We start from the raw sequence: 20,372 nt of genomic DNA on the forward strand, positions 1-20,372 counted from the left end.
CTTCAGTTAGGATAGAGCTCAATGCTTGTTGCGTACCGCTACTTTTGATAGAGATAAATTAATTCCCATGTCACTCCTAGATGGCAGAGCGGAGACCCGTTTTCCCGTCGTTATGGGAATGTGAATGAGCCTTTGCGTTTGGCAGTTCTGTTTGAAGTTAGTTTAGCTCCAATTACGATTTTCTTGTATTTACGGTATTTCGTTTTCTTGATTGCATTTTATTTAAAACAATTTGTTAATACTCACTCGCATAGCGACCGTTAACCAGTATAGACGTCTATTGTAAAAGCTTGTGTTTTAAGTAAAGAAATTCAACGTTTGTGTAAAATTAGTTATATTCAAACTGTTACAATAAAGTTAATATTACATTTCTTATTTTATCTTAAATTAACTTATTCCTGGCTAAGTCGCACGCAGTTCTAATAATCTTGTCACGTGCGGCGTGAACGCCAATAAAACCCTAAGTCCTTAAAAATAAAACCGCACGGACAGTATATTTTCTCTCTAAATATTTGTTAAACACGGTTGTAAACATTGTAAACATTCCACGGACATAATGTCCGTGCAATAATCTGATAATATAAAGCAGCCCTAAGGAAGTATCACGTAGTGCCAGACCTTCTTGAGCCAGACCTGAGTTTATCGACCGAGCCTCGATAGATCGATAAACAATTTTATTTAATAGATCGATAATCGACTTTGCAATTGCGTAATAATTACGTTCGTCAGGACTCTTTATCTCAAGCGACAGATAGACGCTTCCCACTGTAAAAATCAACTGATAATTCGCAGCACGAACAAATCGAATCGCAATTTAGAGTTCGTTCGATTTTAGATAGGATGAACTGGGATGAACGAAATGCGAAAACATGGAAAACGAGCGCAGAGAAAAATGGTAGAACGTGGTAACTGTTGCGATTGGAGTATTCCCTCTATGTAGACATGTGCATCAAGACGAAGGGTGGTAGGAATACGGACCCGGAGTCGGCAATATGGCTGACCAGAGGTGCATAGGCAGGGTGTCGGGGTGGTGTTAGTGCTGTACGTTATTTATGTCGAACTACCGTAAATCTTGTCCGAATCTTGCGTGTTTTCATGGAATCGGTGATATACTGTGCAGAAGCAGGAATACGGCTTGCATGAAGGCATAGCATACGCTTCCAAGCCAAACAAACATGAAGTAAGTTCCACGTACACGACACAGCATCGAAAGAAAGAGAGGGTCGAGTCGAGTTGGAGTACGATTTCTTTTTGTCTTTGAACATTGTTTACGCCTCGTAGAACACGGCCGACCTGGTGTCCGATAGCCGCGAATATCCTGATGCGCTCAGACTCCGATCGTTCGGTCTTCCTTCGATGTTTTCGGAGTCGAAATTTTCCAAGGGAATGTACCTACAACCAGATACGAGTCATACGGGGGGCAGGGCTTCAGTAACGATTTTTCATCGAATATTTCGAAACGCGTTCGCAGTTCCTTTGCCTTCCCCCGTTTCGTCCTTGCTATTCATTTCACCGTCTCTTTCACGCGTTCGTCGGCTCGCTCTCGTTCTCGTTTCCTCCGATAAACCACGGATAGGTCCCGTGGCTCGCGTTCCAGCGTCTTTGTGTATCGTAAACGCGATCCATGCTTTCCTTCTCTCTTTGCTCGTGTCCCGTGTGTCTCTTTTTCCTGTCGAGGTGACGCTCGCGTACACGCTTCCTTCCGAATCCTTCTTACTCCTATATAAACTTTGACTCGCGTACGAGCGTGCACGCAACGCCAGACGAGACGGTGCTTGCACCGAATATTGCACGTCACACGTTTGTTTATGTTAGACGAGATATCGGTTCTCACGCACGCGCGTATTTCCCAATTTCTCCCGCGAACAAAAATTCCTCCCACGACGATTCGTTAACCCTAAGACGACTTCTGCTGCGTTGCACTTCCGGGGTCACTCGAGATCCTTCTCGAACTCGAATTTCAACCGGTTCGAACGATCGCGAAACTATGATTTCTGAAGGACTATTGAATAACGAGTTAGGTATTTTTAATCAGAATCGATTCATTTTTTATTACTGAGAACTACAGAACGATAGTAATTGCTGAGAAGATGCAGGGAGCACGCAATGTGACAAGAACCTGTTAGTAATTAATCAACGTTTCAAATTTAATCAAATTTTATACGTTTATGATGCAAGTTAATAAAATAATAGAAGCATGTTAAACATAACCAAAAGGTATGTGCATTTATATAAAACGAAATAACGGTATCGTTATATTGATTGTAGAATATACTCATCATAAATTATGTATATTTTTTGTACCCCATATTAGACGATACGCGAAGTAGCCATTTAAAAACTTCTGATCGTTAAATCCCAGTTCTTTGTAGATCGAGGTGACAAGTTTCGCTGAAGATTATCTCAATTACTCATCGTTGATTCATTCGATACGTATTTTTATAGAAAAATAAACGTCGTAAGTTATCAATGGATGCGCTAGATAACACTTTCATTTCGATTCGTGAGTCACATATTGTGATTCATATCTTGTTACAGTCGATCGATATCCGGTTGTTCTTTTTTTTATATATATATATTTAATTTAAGGGGTTAGTCGCAGTCAGGAAATTGGAAACGGACAGTTTCTTGTGTTTCTTTTTCAGATATTAAATAATAATTTTTATTAATGAAATGTAAATATATTACAAAGTATGTCTCAAAGAACTATAAAAGAATTTTTGTTTTAAAAAAAGGTTAATTGATTTCGTCAAAACAGGCGATGGCGTGGGTGGCCGCTTGGTTTGCGGTGAGCAAGACTTCTTCAAACCGGTGCACCTGAAAACAAAACTAAAGGTAGATTTAGAAAATATATTAGGCTAACGGGTCCCTGATCGAAGGATTTTTTATTTCCTTGTATACTTTTCTTTTTTTATCCTGTATTGAATCGGTCAATTTTAGTGAAAAAATTGAAAATCAACTTCAAATGTACGCCATCTTGTTTTAAATTAATTTTTTCCAAAATCCTTCGTTCAGGGACCCGCTAGACTAATCTATTTTCGAAATCTACCTTTGTTTTTGTTTTCAGGTAAACCAGCGTAGAGAAATTGCTTGCTCACCGCAAACCTATGTTTTTAAATCATCGTCTACGTCATCTGCTGTTACGACGATATAAATTAAACGTTTCTTAAAACAAAAAATGTTTTTTAGTTCTTTAAAACATGCTTTATGATATACTTAATTGTTACTTATGCAAATTATTATTTAATAACTACAAAAAAAAATCACAAAGAAATGTCGTTTTTCCTCTTACTGACTGCGACTAACCCCTTAACATCGTTTAATCCACTGAACGAAACCTTTTGATACAGAAGTTAGAGATCGGAAGAAACACGAAAAAGAGAACACGAAAAGGAACAAAGAACAGTTGGCGCGGAGAGAATGAAAGTTATGAATTACGCCTCGAGATCACAAAGCGTCTAAGCGCAGGGAAAGAATCGTAAGGGAAGTCGACGACGTTACAAAAGGTGTTGCCGCGTTACCTGTAATTATATCGCTGCACTCCAGGTGCATTAACATTGTGCATTGAAATCTCAAGGTGTTTGTTGTTTTAGCAAATAAAGGGAAGAAGGAACGTGTCTGTAACGCGAAGTACAGGCAACGAGGCGAAACGCGTACCGCACGTTTACTTCGGTTACTCGAATAACGCAGAAAACGGAACGCGTACGTCTACTTCTTCATTTTACGACGATCGCGATTAACCTCTCGAGAAACATTTACTCGTATGTGTACGTTTGCTTCTGCGATACCTTCTGGAATGAAAATATAATAGGTACAGGAAAAAATTCGTGCGGATTTTCGGAGAAAAATACAAATACTCGAATCTGTTTTAAATCGTAGGTTTATTCAACGAAATAATCACCATTTATCATCAATTTTATGAATGACTTCATCGATTTCTTTGCAATAAGTATCTGCAGTAATAGTCTGCCACGTGAAAGAAAATTAACGTGAACGATACCTCGTGTAGTCCACCAAACAGTGATCAGCACCTTCTTCGAATGGAAACTCGGTTTTGGTATGGTTCCTGTTGCACATGACCACTTCTGAATCCAGTGGTGTGATCGTCGTTCATTATCATATTTCACTCACTTTTCATCACAAGTTAAAATTCGATCGATAAATGGATATTGCAAATGCTCAGCCGGGAGTATTTGTTCTCTTCCGTTAAACGGTGCGGTATCCATTTGCCCAAACTTTTGTGAAAATTAAGTGAATGAATTCGCTTTCTCGCGGTAGATTCTTCACATTCGAATACTTGAGCAAACTCGGAACATCTTTTTCTTGGATTTGGACTTACGTACTCGATGAATTTTTCGTCTTCGATGACAGATGGACGCCCTGAACGCGGTTCGTCATCTAGCGATTCATTTCCTTCTTTGAACCTTTTAAACCATTTCTGTGCGGTTCTTTCACTAACAGCACTTTCCCCACAAACGCTACAAATGCGTCTTGCTGCATTTGCTGCTATACTGTCAAGTTTAAATTCGTAAAGAATAAAAGCACGAATTTTTACTCTTTCGCTGTCCATGTTTACTGTTCCTATAGCTACACAACAACGAAACAATTGAACTTCACAGAGCATGCATACCAATTACAAAGATCAAGCTTTAAAATGAAACCAAACTCATGTCTTACAGTTGCCAATTACCACACGAAAATCGATATACAGTTACAATGAACGAATAAACCGCACGAACTTTTTCCGATACCTAATATTAGGTCATTCCGTAAGTTCACGCCGCTTGCGTTCTGCTATTCAAGACGATGCATACGTGAAACGTACCTTCGAGTATCATGAAAAAAGTAATCAACCTTTCTACGATCTTTTCCCACCTTTCTGGCAAAGTCGGTATACCGTCGATATAAAATTTCTATGGTTTTCTATTGAATATAAACGTAATCCGCATCGCGAACTGATGGGATCACCTATACTATTCCAAAGCGAGACGGTAAAGTAATGAGAGTAAACAAAAATCCATTTAAAATTCGTCCTTCAAGAGGTTAAACTGCATCCATTCAAGTTTTATCCACTCGGAACGAGATCTCGTTGGAAATCAAACAATGGTATCGCTTTCGCGATGTTCTATTAAGTTTACAAACGGGTAATCTATTATCCTCTTATCAAATTGTCTACTATCAACGAGTGCAGTAACAATTTATTCGATAAAGCAGGGTTTCTCAAGCTTGCCTCTACAGTGGAATTAAATTCTCTTATTTTAACAATAATTTAAAAACTGGCAGGTAGAAGACCTTAATGGAACATTACTTTAAATTTTCGTAATTTTTTAACACCGTGTCAGAGCTTTCGAGGAGAATTATGGTCATAGATTCCTGATTATCTTTTTTGTGTAAACTCGACGCCCAGACCAGATGGCACGATTCGCTCATGCGATAGGGTCTGATCCGAAGGCGTTATTCGCAGGGTTGTGCGAGCCATTCCAGCCAAATTGCAACGGTGTGTCCTTGGTTAATCTCGTCGCGTGAGGTCTGACATTCGCTTTGCAACAATTTTAACGGCTGACTTATCCGCTTTCTCTTATTTCTGTCCTTTTTTCTTTTTTAATCTTGCAGATTTCGCGAAGCCGGTCGGAAATTTACTGCCGCGTTATTTCGAACTGTGATGCAAGTTCCTCTCAGTTTTGCGCTGCGTTTTCGTTCGGCGTATTAGAGCGTTGGCTTTTCCCACTTTTCACGCCAACCTGAACGGCCAAGTGTTGCTTTACGAACGTTTGTATGAAAAATAACCGCGTTTGTAAGTAAGGAATCGCTATTTTTTGGACACCCTGTGAATTAGGGTCGATAAGATTGTTACAGTTGGTATCACCGCCTAAAAATAGACTTGTATGCAGAATTTGACGCAAATCGAATGGAAGACGCGTACAGGGGGGTTCCTTTGGCGGGAAATTACTTAGATTTTCCGTTCCTTTAAGGGGTTAGTCGCAGTCAGGAAGAGAAAAAACGACATTTCTTTGTGATTTTTTTTGTAGTTATTAAATAATAATTTGCATAAATAACAATTAAGTATATTATAAAGCATGTTTTAAAGAACTAAAAAACATTTTTTGTTTTAAGAAACGTTTAATTTATATCGTCGTAACAGCAGATGACGTAGACGATGATTTAAAAGCATAGGTTTGCGGTGAGCAAGCAATTTCTCTACGCTGGTTTACCTGAAAACAAAAACAAAGGTAGATTTCGAAAATAGATTAGTCTAGCGGGTCCCTGAACGAAGGATTTTGGATAAAATTAATTTAAAACAAGATGGCGTACATTTGAAGTTGATTTTCAATTTTTTCACTAAAATTAAGCGATTCAATACAGGATAAAAAAAGAAAAGTATACAAGGAAATAAAAAATCCTTCGATCAGGGACCCGTTAGCCTAATACATTTTCTAAATCTACCTTTAGTTTTGTTTTCAGGTGCACCAGTTTGAAGAAATCTTGCTCACCGCAAACCAAGCGGCCACCCACGCCATTGCCTGTTATGACGAAATCAATTAACCTTTTCTTAAAACAAAAATTCTTTTATAGTTCTTTGAGACACACTTTGTAATATATTTACATTTCATTAATAAAAATTATTATTTAATATCTGAAAAAGAAACACAAGAAACTGTCCGTTTCCAATTTCCTGACTGCGACTAACCCCTTAAATTAAATATATATATATATATAAAAAAAAGAACAACCGGATATCGATCGACTGTAACAAGATATGAATCACAATATGCGACTCACGAATCGAAATGAAAGTGTTATCTAGCGCATCCATTGATAACTTACGACGTTTATTTTTCTATAAAAATACGTATCGAAAGAATCAACAATGAGTAATTGAGATATTATATATTAGTATACTTTATAAGTATATTATAAAGCATGTTTTAAAGAACTAAAAAACATTTTTTGTTTTAAGAAACGTTTAATTTATATCGTCATAACAGCAGATGAGGTAGACGATGATTTAAAAGCATAGGTTTGCGGTGAGCAAGCAATTACTCTACGCTGGTTTACCTGAAAACAAAAGCAAAGGTAGATTTCGAAAATCGATTAGTCTAGCGGGTCTAGCGATTAGTCTACCCTGAACGAAGGATTTTGGAAAAAATTAATTCAAAACAAGATGGCATACATTTGAAGTTGATTTTCAATTTTTTCACTAAAATTAAGGTCTATTTACACATATCCGTAACGTGTCAGTTACGTATCCGTACCGTATCAATAACGAACAAGCCCATTCAAAAACAACGGAAGAATATTTAAAATCACCTGACACTGATGGAACATTACGGATCTGAACGGATACGGAACTGACACGTTACGGATATGTGTAAATAGAACTTTAAGCGATTCAATACAGGAATAAAAAAAGAAAAGTACACAAGAAAATAAAAAATCCTTCGATCAGAGACCCGTTAGTCTAATATATTTTCTAAATCTACCTTTAGTTTTGTTTTCAGGTGCACCGGTTTGAAGAAGTCTTGCTCACCGCAAACCAAGCGGCCACCCACGCCATCGCCTGTTTTGACGAAATCAATTAACCTTTTCTTAAAACAAAAATTCTTTTATAGTTCTTTGAGACATACTTTGTAATATATTTACATTTCATTAATAAAAATTATTATTTAATACCTTAAAGAAAACACAAGAAACTGTTCGTTTCCATTTTCCTGACTGCAACTAACCCCTTAAGTGGTCCTCGTCGTATCTTTTCCTTGAAAGGACATCGTCTCGAAGCAATCGAGCTTTCGCTCGTGTCTATGTTGGATCCATTGAATAGTGCATATGAAACAATTGTATATAATTCATGTATCGTGTAGAAGAATTGTATCCAAAAGTTTGAAATATGGTAGATTTAGTGTGAATCCAACTGGAGTATGCTCTTTATCTATCTTTTTATATTTGCTATTTTAGCCTGGAACCTTTTGGCCATTCCTTTTAGGGTTACCATTCCTAGGTGATCTTTCTACTCTCTTCTAGCTCCCGTATCGTTGAACCTCGCTTTTCGAAAGAACAGGCCAAGAGAAAGACGAGGGAGTACTTCCGACTGGGAGGAGAGATTCGAAAATCGTGGCGCGTGTCGCGGATATTACATGGTTTGGCCGTTATCGCGGAACCGCTCGCTCGGCTCGGCTGGTCTCGACTCGGTGTTGATCGCACACCGAGCGAAGGAGGAAGTGGCCAGTATCTTTTCGTATTCCGCTTCGTTCTGTTCTCGTTTCGCGTGCGATCCGTCGTGCTGTTTTAACGTGCTACGTGTGCATGGTGAAAGTGACACCGAGCGCAACAACCTCTTCCACGGAGTCTATTAGCTCTTTTCGGCTGTTAAGCTGGCCGTGAAAGAAACTGCATCCAAGGGACGAATTGCGTATGAGTTTGTTCGTGTCGAACGATAGGGGAAACGCGTCGTTAAAATGAGCTTGGATACGAGGAGGCGATACTTGGAGCGCTCCCGATCGCAGCAATCTCTTCTGGGGGAATACCGATCTTGGTACTAGAATTCCTTAGAAACAGTCCCTTCCGTAATAAGTACGGTGTTCGCATGCGAGAAGAGAAAATGAGCCCTGAAGTACATCGATGTACAGCGATACACCAATCTTGGTTCTATTCGTGAACGTAACCCTCGAGATTCTAACTCTTCCAACGCGTACACTGTACTCCGGAATTCTTCACCACGTTTCAGACACGTAACAAACGTTTTTTCCTTTTTGTTACAGCGAAGTGAGCATATCGTCCGCTCGTGCATCGGTAATGGTGTACGATGACGTTAACAAGAAATGGGTACCGAGTGGCACCTCCTCTGGACTCTCCAAAGTTCAGTTGTACCATCATCAAATGAACAATACGTTTCGCGTGGTGGGGAGAAAGTTGCAGGATCACGAAATCGTCATCAACTGCGCGATCCTCAAGGGATTGAAATACAATCAGGCGACAGTCACGTTTCATCAATGGCGAGATAACAAGCAAGTATACGGTCTGAATTTCTCCAGTAAGGACGACGCCGACGCATTTGCCAGAGCGATGCTGCAAGCGCTCGATGTGAGTTTAAACCGAGAGAAAGAGAAACATCGGGAAATTACGTGTACTTATAGCGTTACGCGCTTACATTGCGCGTCACCTCGATTCTGGATCCGCCGTCGATGAACGTCGATCCGGATACGTACTTGGTTTACTACTAATCGGTTCATGGTTTACGCAGGTGTTGAGCAATGGAAGCAACATATCGAGGAGCCTCGCTCCCGCGGTTGGCTCGACGACCCAGCAACAGCCCGTCTTTCAGCAACAGCAACAACAGAGTAACGCTCAATACGACGAGGACATGGGGTACAGGTTGGTTTGCTTTGCTCCGTGCGTCCTCTACAATACGTTTCCCGTAAACGACACAAATGTTCCAAATAGTCTTATCTTAGTCTAGTCTTTCGAAGAATCAAAAGCTATCGAATGACGTACGATACATAGCCGATAGTCAAATGCCATGAGTTCGCTATAAAACGTATAATTGCTTACGAATCATCACAACACTTTCCATAATTTCTACATGTACTTTACTTACAGAACCATGACCAGGGAAGACGTGGCGATAATTCAAGAACGCAGAATGTCACAACAAAGTCAAGGTATTTTACCAACTTCTTTATCCTATCGTAGAATCGAGGAAAAATGTTCTTATCTTGCGTTCTTTCGTAGCCACCAACAGTCCAAACGCAATTTCTCCGAGTTGCCCCATCGCGACACAGCAGCAGCAACAGCAACCGCCATCGCAACAGCAGCAACAACAGTTGCCCCAACAGGCTGTGCAACAATCCCAACAGCCGGCTGCACCGCCTCAGCCTCAACAACAGCAGCAACAGCATCAGGTGCAGCAACAGCAACAACAACCGTTGCAGCAGCAACAATCCGGTCATCATAGAACTTCGTCGGCACCGCCAGCACCGCAGCCTCAACAACAATCCGTGATGCAGTCGATACAACCTGTCGGCGGGATGGGAACGGGAGGCGTGCAAATGTCGAGCGGCGGTGTACCGCCTATTCCACCTCCTCAGCCCCCGATCGCGTCGTCCATTCCGCCGTGTCCACCTGCGATGATGAATTTCAACGCGCCGGTACCACCGCCTCCGATGATGATGAATCAGTACGCACAGTCTCCGTCGTCCCAATCGAACCTGCCCAATCAGTCTCAAGCTCAATCGATTTACGGTAGCAATCAAGGGAATCAGTATGGCACCGCGCCGAATAGTAATCAGTACGCGGCCGCTACCGTAGTCGGGCAAAGTTCCTGCCAGTATCCTGCTGGAAGTCAGAATAATTTTTACGGTAACAACGGTCAGGTGGGCAATTCGTATCCGAGCGGTCAGCCGGGACCAGCGAACGCCGGTGGAAGCCAATTCGGAAGTAGCAATTCGATCGGTCAGTACGCTAGTAGCGGAACAGCAACGACCGGTCAGTACGGAGTCGTGGTCGGCGTGAACGTCGCCCAACAAAATCAGTCTCAATACAGCGTTGTATCCCAGACACAGGCACAGACACAGGGACAGTACGGGCCCAGTCAAGTACAGACAGCTCCGAGTGCCACGAATCCGTACGGGACACCCTCGAACTCGGTGAATCAGTACAGCAGTGGTAGCGGTCCCGGTAGCGGTCCAGCCGGTGGCAGTCACGTGCCACCGGTCAATGCCAACGTTTACGTCCCCGTCGGCAACGGAGGTCCTCAACCACCGCCTATGGGTCCGTTGATTGGTCCTGCCGCTCCTCCTCCACCTCCACCACCACCCGCACCAAACTCAAACTCCATTAGCCTAAACCCACCGTCTGCCGGGTCTGGTTCCACCGGATCGGTGGTCACCAGCAACAACGATCCGCCTCCTGACATCAACTCGTTGGCTGCTGCCCTTCAAGCGGCTCGCCTGAAGAAAAAGCAGGTTCGTGTCCATCTTACTTGGAACTAACAACGAGAAAATTTTTGGAATATGCCGGCTTTATATCGATTGGTTCGATTTTATTTCAGTCGTCGCAACAACCGGTTGAGAACAGTGGATCGAGTACCAGCAGCAGTGGAAGCGTTGGAGGCGGTGGAAACTACGGTACGCTGGGAAGGGGCGGAGGTGGAGGTATGGCTTCCATGATGGACGAGATGGCGAAAACCTTGGCGCGTAGACGAGCCGCCGTCGAGAAGAAACAACCAGATCCGCCACAGGTACGTTTCCTTATAGGGGTCGTAGAGACGTAGTTATCGTAGTTATATTAGGTCCAATCTCAAAATTCTCTTGTTTCGTCTACATAGGAACCCGAAAGCTCGCCCGATAAAAAGTGGGACAAAAATAACTCGAATAATAAATTTTCAAACGGCGCCGAATCGCCGAAATCTGTACGCAAGAGGTTTGGCTCTGCATCCGAGGACACTCTTCTGAAAGTAAACGGCGTTAACGATGGAGCTGTGCTCACTGCCCAAGAAATGGATGCGTTTAAGGCGGAGATCATCAAGGAGGTTCGCAAAGAATTTCAAAAGATGAAGCAGGAAATCGTGGACGGTACGCATCGAAATAAATCAACGCGAAACTATCTGAAAATTACCCGCTAATTATTTTTTTCTCTTTTACAGCGGTCAGAGCGGAACTGAGCAGAAGATAAAGATGCGACGTGGACCAGTTTCGAGCGTAACGGAGAGAAATGAAGAATTCTACTATCGCGTAGAAACGATCAGCCGAAACGATCACATCGACAGCCGTACACAGGTTTTTTTTACTACGAATCCGCGAGAAATGGAGTGGCGTTATACCCCGTGTATATCAGACACGTTTGTGCGTAAGTACGTTACAATATAACCTAGCGTTCTAAGCGAACCGTATCCTAATCGTTGTTTGCTAGATCAATGGCAAGCAACGTCGACTTTATCGGATAAAATCGATTTTAACTATGCCAATTCAACGCACAACAAATTTCGGAACAACTATTACGTTCGAATGCGTATTTATCTTCGATGGGATCGTACAATGTATCGTTTAACGCTAACGATTGCCGTGCTCCTTATTCGGTCAAGTATTATACCTAGTTAAAACTATGGGTAACCTGATGGCGATCCTATGCACGGTCGAAGAACGCGCGTTTTTATCGAATTTATCGATCGAATTCGATACAATCGGAAACCCGTAAAGATTTCCGAAAAGATTCTTTCTAGTCCAACCCTTTGAGTGATGAATACTCCCAGCGCGCGCCTAGCTGGGCAGGGAAGACTTCTTTCCTAGCGTGATCACTGTCGATTGAATGCACAAGGTACAACTAATTTATAATCGTAACTCTTTTACGTAAAATTAAACGGTACAGGAAAATATATCGAGACGCAGACTGTGCGCGGAAGTCTAAACATTTGAACTTGACGAATATAACAACAAAAATTATGGGAAACTTTATACCCACATTATAAACAACACTCAAAGGGTTAAAAGAAAATGTGCATCATCCAATTCGTTCGCGTTTACATTTCTCCGTGACGCTTATCTCCGGTTCCCCTTTCTGACTTCACGTTCCGCACGACAATTTCCAAGGAAAACTCGAGAATACTCATCGTTGCACTAATTTCGAGTCTTTCGTACAGATATACCACCGACACTACCACACATCCGTGTACAGATTACATTAAATACGCACAGCTCGATACATTCTAAGACAGGCAAAGTTTCGATACCGCATGAAGTACGATAGAAGAGAAAAAGTTAAAAAAAAAAAAAGAGAGAGAACATAGAGAATAGAATTACGAAGTGGTCATCGATGGACTACCGGCGATTTAACGAACAGAACGGATTCTCGAATGGTTTCGAGAATCCCGACGCACACTTATATATTCGAACGGTAACCGATTATACCGATGTTTGTATTTTACGCAGGGCTGCGATCGCTATAAATTCCAAAAGAAAGAATCCAATGCATGACAGAGCGATTCCGTCTTTGCTACCGATATATTGTATATTACTCTCCGTTCTTATATTTTTTTATCGTCTCTCGTATGATTCTCACGGACAATGAGAAGAAAGAAAAAAAAAAACAAGACAAACAAATTAACGTTGCAGTTCATATATATTCTATGTACCTATTAATATAGCCGTATACATAATATATACGCTGATCTGTACCGGTTTATTGGCATTTATTGCAATTAACGAAAAAAGGAAATATCATCAACGTCACTCGATGTAGAATAAACGATGCAATTACGACGCGAATGATACTCGATACAATACGATACGATAACGACGCGATACGCTTGATGCACACGTATCTAAAACTCGAATAACGCGTGAAACGAATGGCGAATCAACAATTCGTTCCACGTGCATACGTCTATTCTTTCTATTTTTTTTTCTTTTCTTTTTCATATTTGTTCTTTCCTTTTTTAAATGTTTTTTTTTCCACATTTCGCAAGAAAGATTTTTAACGACTGATTAATAAATTAATGAATTAAGAATCGCGACGACGATAAAACGTTGTCAAATTTTGTGTCTGACTAAATCGAAGTAATCGTCTTTTTATTCTAGGCGTACCTATATAAGTATTATCAGCTCTAAATTTTTAATCTCGTTCTATGCAACAATGTCTAGTCGTATAAGATAACCAAGGAGCGGAATCGCAACGTTCTCATCAGAAATAGGCACGACCGAAGTTTACGTTTCGAAGTGTGTGACACCTATCGACGAGGGTACGCGAATAAACTCTTTCAATCCTATCTACATTCACCGGTTCGTCGCAACAACTGGTGCGTTAGCTTGTGCCGTGGGTCGAAATTTTTCGAAAGAAATTTGTTAACCACTTCTAAATGCTCAATAAAAGAAATTACGCACAAAAAGCTTCACTACTTGGAACCACTTCTGCATTCGCCAACCGAACAATTAAAATTCCGACACGACTTATGGCACAAGCCGATACTTTGATATCGCCGCGCGAACACATCTTTACAGTTCGTCATTAGTTTCCTAAACGCGACATCTCGCACAAATAATTACCAGGCTCGTACGCGATTCGCTTTATTTTCGCTCGATTCGTTTCCCCATCCTCGAATCGCGCATTTCACGTACGCAGAAACTCTGACGTAACGATCTTCCAGTACGACAGTATTCGCTATTCATAGACAAGCTTAATGTGTATAAAAATTAAGGAATGATAATTTTACAGTCTCGAACTTTCGTTTATTCGCGTTTGGAGTTGTTGTTTCAGCGTCATCCTCTTGGAGTCTCTGAATGTCACGATTGGATTCACAAGCGTAAAATCATATCCTTTTTATATTGTACAATTTATTTTTTAAATTTGATACTGTGGTCCTCAGAGACCAACGCTCGACGTCTTAGTATGTAAAACTAATTTATTAAAGTTAATGTATAAAGAAGTGGAGCTATCACTAGCGAGCTGAAAAGAACGTCTAATGGTTTAGAATTACGATGGTGTATAATGAATCCATCAAGTTAATTGTTAAATTAAGAAGAATCGAATCGACGTGTATGATGTATATAAAATTAGATTGGCAACCAAAGGCTTGTTCTTAGTATTTAACATTATAATCGTAACATTGATAGGTTCTTTCGATGGCGCTGGAAGAAACAGTTTAAACGTAAATGACTAGCCACGCCACGGGTGCAAAATTATCATCCTTTAATTAGTGTTCGTTATCACTCTCCCATATCGACTGCTAGCCTACGTCGGGTGTGTAATTAAGCTGAACGGGAGGCGTGTTCAAGGTGAACCCACGGAACGTATAGAGAGACAATTAAGCGACGAGCACTCGCGTAAGGTTCCTTTGAACATTTTTAAACGACAAATAGCAAGAAAACAAAAAAAGTAAAAGAAAAAACGTCGCGATAGCGCGTCAAACGACGAACAAACGAACGGAGAGATTTCGTTGAGACAAATTGTGTTTTCCTACGCATGTTGTACTCGCATGTTTGCGCGTATGTTTTAACGATGCTCAAATCACCCCTCGATCGATCGTCCTGGACGCATGGATCGAGTTAAACGCACTCGCACGAGATTACGTGCACGTGTACCCAATTGTAAACGATTTTTCTACGAGAAAGAATTGTTCAACCGGCGTTTGTATTCCGTCGAAGGTACATTTTTCTTCGTTGCTTTGTAAGCCCCCCTCTACGAAATAGCGAAAACGCGTTGCATGGTATTCTTGAAACAACGACACGTCGACTCGAGGCATGACTCGAGCATTGGCGATTCGTTCGAGGTTGGAGGAGGTAAAGGAAGCAAAAAAGAAAAAGAAAAAGAGAAAAAACACTACGTTCTAAGTAATTAGTTATACAAGCGAGAACAGGTATAAGAGTGCACGCGTGTATGCGGAGAGAAGTGTGTCTGTCTGCTCGCGGGTAAACGCGCGAGGATTGTACGAATTCGCACGGGGTACGAGAAACCAGTTAACCGAGAATTAAAATGAAAAAAAAAATACAAGCGACTAGTATTAGATGCATTTATATTGTATTTAATATATGTATATTTATATATATACATATATATCATAGATGGATAATTTTAATATGGCAAGATAAACGCGCGAGCATTAAGAGTGTTTGTTACGATTGCAATTATTTAAGGAAGCGCGGGAAAGCATGGGCGATAAATGAATCGACGGTTGCTCTTTTGCGACGACGACGAGAAAAAAGAACGTGTCGAGGAAATTATACCATAATGTCCAGGGCCATTATAAACGGCGTGTATTATAATTAATGTGCCGGAAAAATAAATACACGTGTGACAGGACGAATTACGAGTGGAACGCTATTTTATATGTATCATCAGGCGGCGGAAACGGCGACGAAAGATAAATCCACGTGTAACTCGATTTCTTTGCCACCAATACCCCCCCCCCCCCCCCCCCACAATCACTCGTGGTTCCGTAACGTGATCGCGATTAGCGTTGATTATCATTTTTATTCGAAACGATCATTTCTGTACATACATACGCATACATACATACATAAATAAATAAGTGAACGCACGCGCGCCGCTAGTTGAAGATAATGCTCCGTTTTGCTCGACCATCGCGTTTCGTCGCCGTTTCCTGTTCGTTGCTCGTGCGCGGGATTTCGAACGCGAGGGAAAGCTTGGTGCCTAAACCGATATCCTGTTAGAGCCTACGATTCTGTACGCGTATTAACCCTTTGTACTCGAAGTGTTCCAAGGCATCGACGAAGATGGTTGTTGGACTCGAAGCGTGCCCCTCTAACACCCCAATGGCGGTGCCCCTTGTTTCACGCGTGTTTAAACCTTCTCATCTCTGTTCAGAATGTTTCGATAAATGTATTATACGAATTGTACAATTTATTTTTTGAATTCGATGCGGCTCAATGTCGGTTTTAACGCGTATTTATAATTACACTCATTAACACTTATTGTACGGGACTAATTCAGCGCAGATGTTCTTCCTAACACTGATTAACTCAGCCGAGATAGGGTTAATACACGAGTATTCATGGTTGAGCGCGATTCAACACGCACTGTTATTTTCACGTGCCAATATGCAATCCAACCATTTGTTATTTGTTCATTACCGCTATGTTCACGTGCTATTCAACCATTTGGTAAATTTAATTTGTTGTAAGGGGCATTATTTATAATTAAACGTGTTTTATAGTTATACGTTTATATATTAATTATACAATACTATGCAATAAGTACACGCTATAATTTTGCAATACATTACGCAACGATACATTACTAGATCAACGATACATATCATCGTTTCGACTGTTGAAATAATCTTTTATATCCAGTTGGTCTTTGTTAAACAAGTTGTGATAAAAATGGGAAAGTAAGGATAATTGATATCGAAGATGTTGACAGCGAAAGACAGATGACAAATTGTTAACGGGTGAAAATAACAGTGTTACGATATTCTTAACTATATACATGCGAAATGAGGAGCAGAGGCACGCGTGCGTTATTATCGCGTGGAATAACGTCGGGTGTTAAAACGCGTACAGCCTTAAGTTCAAATGCGAGACAGGAGGCTCCCCAGTCCAAGAAAGAAAGCACAATCGTTCGAAAACGCACAGCAACCAAGAACAATGTATGATCAGCATGAAACGTAGCATCGAAAAGCATTTGCCCGAGCGTCTCGATGCAAAACGCGCGTGAGATCTAACCGCGAGAAGGAGAACAGCCTATCGCCACGCAGCTCGCGATAAAAGCCATTTGTGCAGAAGCTAGGGTTGCCAACAGTGTCGAGTGCGTGAATTTCACGTTATCCTGTTTTTTAGAAATAATAAAAGTTGTAAATGATAGGTAAGGGCAATCTCTTGTATGAAAATTAATAATATTAATCGTTATTAATTAATTCGCAAAAGATTCTACTTACCGATCATTATCCAGTATTATATATATTTTTATCCGGATGAGATTATACGTTACAGAGAGATCACCATTTTCTACTTTTATATATTTTTATACTTTCCACTTTTTATACTTATACACGTGTCATTCCGGCAAACGGGCCAATATTATTAATTTATCCGTGAGATTATACTTAGCCATAGCTTCCCAACTTTATTATTTCTAAAAAAAAAAAAAATAGAAGGATTATCCGTTTGAAAAATGGACGGCTGGCAACCCCAGTAGCTAGCTCGTCTAGGCTGAAACGCAGTGATCGCGAGACATCGAAACGCATAACCCTTTTCGGTCCAGGTTTACCGATTTCATTGCGTGATCGTCGAGCTTATCTCGACGCAGGACCGCAAAGGGTACAAAAAAGTCGGCGAGATTCGTTTTAACGACGACAACGACGGAATGCATCCCCAGACGCATCGAAGAGGAGCTCGACAGGACTGCTTTGCGTATTATTTTGCTAATACTTTAAGTAATCGCGGGATCGCGCGAGGAAAATTTATACAAAATACAGGTTAGCAACGTTAGTACGGAGAGTTTGAATCGACGCCGAGCACAGTTGTTTCTTAAGACGTATCTGGAAAATATTTGTATGTAAATGAATGACGAAACAATAAAAAAGTATACGCTGAATTCTCACGGAGTTAATTATTTTTCGTCGCTATTTTGCTTTCCGTCGAATACCCCTTTTCTCGAGTTATTTATAACACGCACGTTCGTGCCGATTCTTTCATTCGATCGTCGCGATCTTTGACCGTTCACTGCTACAGCAACGATGCGTCATTCGTTGAAGGCATGACGCAAGGAACATTCTGAGAGGGAGATCGATAACGACGGGGGTCGAGGGCTGGTTGGAATGAAAAGACAGAGACGGAATGACGCATAATGCAAAATAATAAGGGAAATCTAGCTTGGTAGATCGAGGTATGTTTTTAGCGAGGTAGATCGACGTCGTACCTCCTGGAAGTATGCAGATGAAACCGTAAACTCGCGCTGTGCGAAGTAGCGCATTGCAGACTTTTTTAAGTATTTTCCTTTGCGCAAAACCTTCCACCCCCTTCGGGACCGCGAGGTGCCCTCCTTAGGGGTCGCGACCCCTAGTTTGGAAAACACTGGCGCGCCAGTGTCGAGCGTTTCATGGAGGTGTGCCAAGTGTTCGCGGAAACAGCTAGGCTAAAATTTCCTTTTTCTTTCTCTTATGTAAATGAAAAACTGTTGTAGCCGAATAAACGTTGTCATGTTACACTTTATAATTATGTCATTTTTCAGTATTTTTCAATAAGTACAAACGTAGTTCAATGTATCCTTAACAACATATTAGGTAAACTGGTAAGTAATGTCGTTTCTTTTACACTAAATTCAAACAAATTTTTGATAAATTTCTATTTTTAAGCAATTATGTAATCGCTCTCGTTATCAACAGCCACTTAGTGTGCAAATTTTCAATGACCGATAAAAATCAACGAGCTGTTGAGCGATAAACAAGGATTTAAAATTCCAAAAACGACATTACTTTCCAGTCTACCTAATACTTCTTCCCTTAATCAGATAATTAATTAAAAGAAAAAATTACACAAATCAGCAATTCTTCAGCCGTTAGCTATGTGAACTTCGCACCCGACTTTTCCAAATTTAATTTTTTTTTATAGAAAACGATAGCATTTCGTTTGTACCTGATTGTACCTCCAATAGTTTCGTTTGTACCTCCACCAATTAATAATTAAAAAAAATTCAAAAAATGGTCAGCACCCGACATCGAGATGTTTGAAATCGGTTTTTCCCGATTCTTTATAATCGTTTGTACCCGTTTGTACCGCTTTTCGTTTCGTTTGTACCTCGATAGTTTAAATTTTATAGCAATTGTTGATCCCCGTAAGAGTGAAGTTCGTTAATTTTCAAGATATTTAAAATCTGTTTTTTCCCGATTTTTTAGAATCGTTTGTACCCGCTGGAATCGCTTTTCTTTTTGTTTGTACCTCAATAGTTGAAAATTAACGAACTTCACTCTTACGCGGAACAACAATTGCTATAAAATTTAAACTATTGAGGTACAAACAAAAAGAAAAGCGATTCCAGCGGGTACAAACGATTCTAAAAAATCGGGAAAAAACAGATTTTAAATATCTTGAAAATTAACGAACTTCACTCTTACGGGGATCAACAATTGCTATAAAATTTAAACTATTGAGGTACAAACGAAACGAAAAGCGGTACAAACGGGTACAAACAATTCTAAAGAATCGAGAAAAACCGATTTCAAAAATCTCGATGTCGGGTGCTGACCATTTTTTTAATTTTTTTTAATTATTAATTGGTGGAGGTACAAACGAAACTATTGGAGGTACAATCAGGTACAAACGAAATGCTATCGTTTTCTATAAAAAAAAATTAAATTTGGAAAAGTCGGGTGCGAAGTTCACATAGCTTCAGCCGTTCGCAGTGGTGTTTCTCTTGAAGTCATTCTATAGTACTCAATATTCGTTATGCATTCGAATAAAATTCAGTGCAGGATGTGGGTACATCGCGAGTTCTATCGGATCGATATCGAAGACAGAATCGAGAGCGCGACACGAGTAAAAATAATAGTAACGTAGTCTTGGAGATTCGCGTCTGGGTGGCGCCGAGCCGGCCGGCTTCGACCAGCACGCGTCCTGGTTCGTTCGATGCTCGAGACCGGAAGTCGGCGAGGACGCAGCGGCGACCGTGAAACTCGCCTCGAACTGGTCAGGCGGGAAGAATGAGGTCATTCGGCGCGTAGTCGAGCCGTATCAAAACTTTATCGTAAGTTGCTTTAGATCATTTGTCTGCGAATATGCAGTTTCGTCTAAGGCGCGCGTGATTATCCCCTCCACTTTCTGGAACCGTCTCGCACCAAATGGGGAAGATAATTCGAGGGAATATCGATCGGTTTCGTCAACGTTTACGAGCCGTAGACTGGATCGAAGGCGCCCATTAGACAGGAC

General features: G+C 40.9%; 1 protein-coding gene across 1 annotated transcript; it reads left to right on the top strand.

Annotated features, from left to right (window-relative positions):
* Positions 1-327: 327 nt before the first annotated feature.
* Positions 328-18,042, top strand: LOC128880797 (protein enabled). Its single transcript, XM_054131252.1, has 8 exons — positions 328-1,180; positions 8,757-9,078; positions 9,239-9,369; positions 9,595-9,656; positions 9,727-10,958; positions 11,045-11,233; positions 11,321-11,567; positions 11,639-18,042. Exons 1-8 carry the CDS (start codon positions 1,176-1,178, stop codon positions 11,665-11,667), a joined length of 2,217 nt encoding a protein of 738 aa, XP_053987227.1. The 5' UTR covers positions 328-1,175; the 3' UTR covers positions 11,668-18,042.
* Positions 18,043-20,372: the final 2,330 nt, after the last annotated feature.

This window comes from Hylaeus volcanicus, chromosome 8 (assembly GCF_026283585.1).
Source record: "Hylaeus volcanicus isolate JK05 chromosome 8, UHH_iyHylVolc1.0_haploid, whole genome shotgun sequence".
In the NCBI taxonomy this organism is placed as follows: Eukaryota; Metazoa; Arthropoda; class Insecta; order Hymenoptera; family Colletidae; genus Hylaeus; species Hylaeus volcanicus.

What these genes read in the sequence shown, in the direction of transcription:
- LOC128880797 (XM_054131252.1), top strand. An exon ending in CGATGCTGCAAGCGCTCGAT is followed by an intron (nt 9,079 to 9,238) that starts GTGAGTTTAAAC and finishes TGGTTTACGCAG; the next exon opens with GTGTTGAGCAATGGAAGCAA. An exon ending in GACGAGGACATGGGGTACAG is followed by an intron (nt 9,370 to 9,594) that starts GTTGGTTTGCTT and finishes CTTTACTTACAG; the next exon opens with AACCATGACCAGGGAAGACG.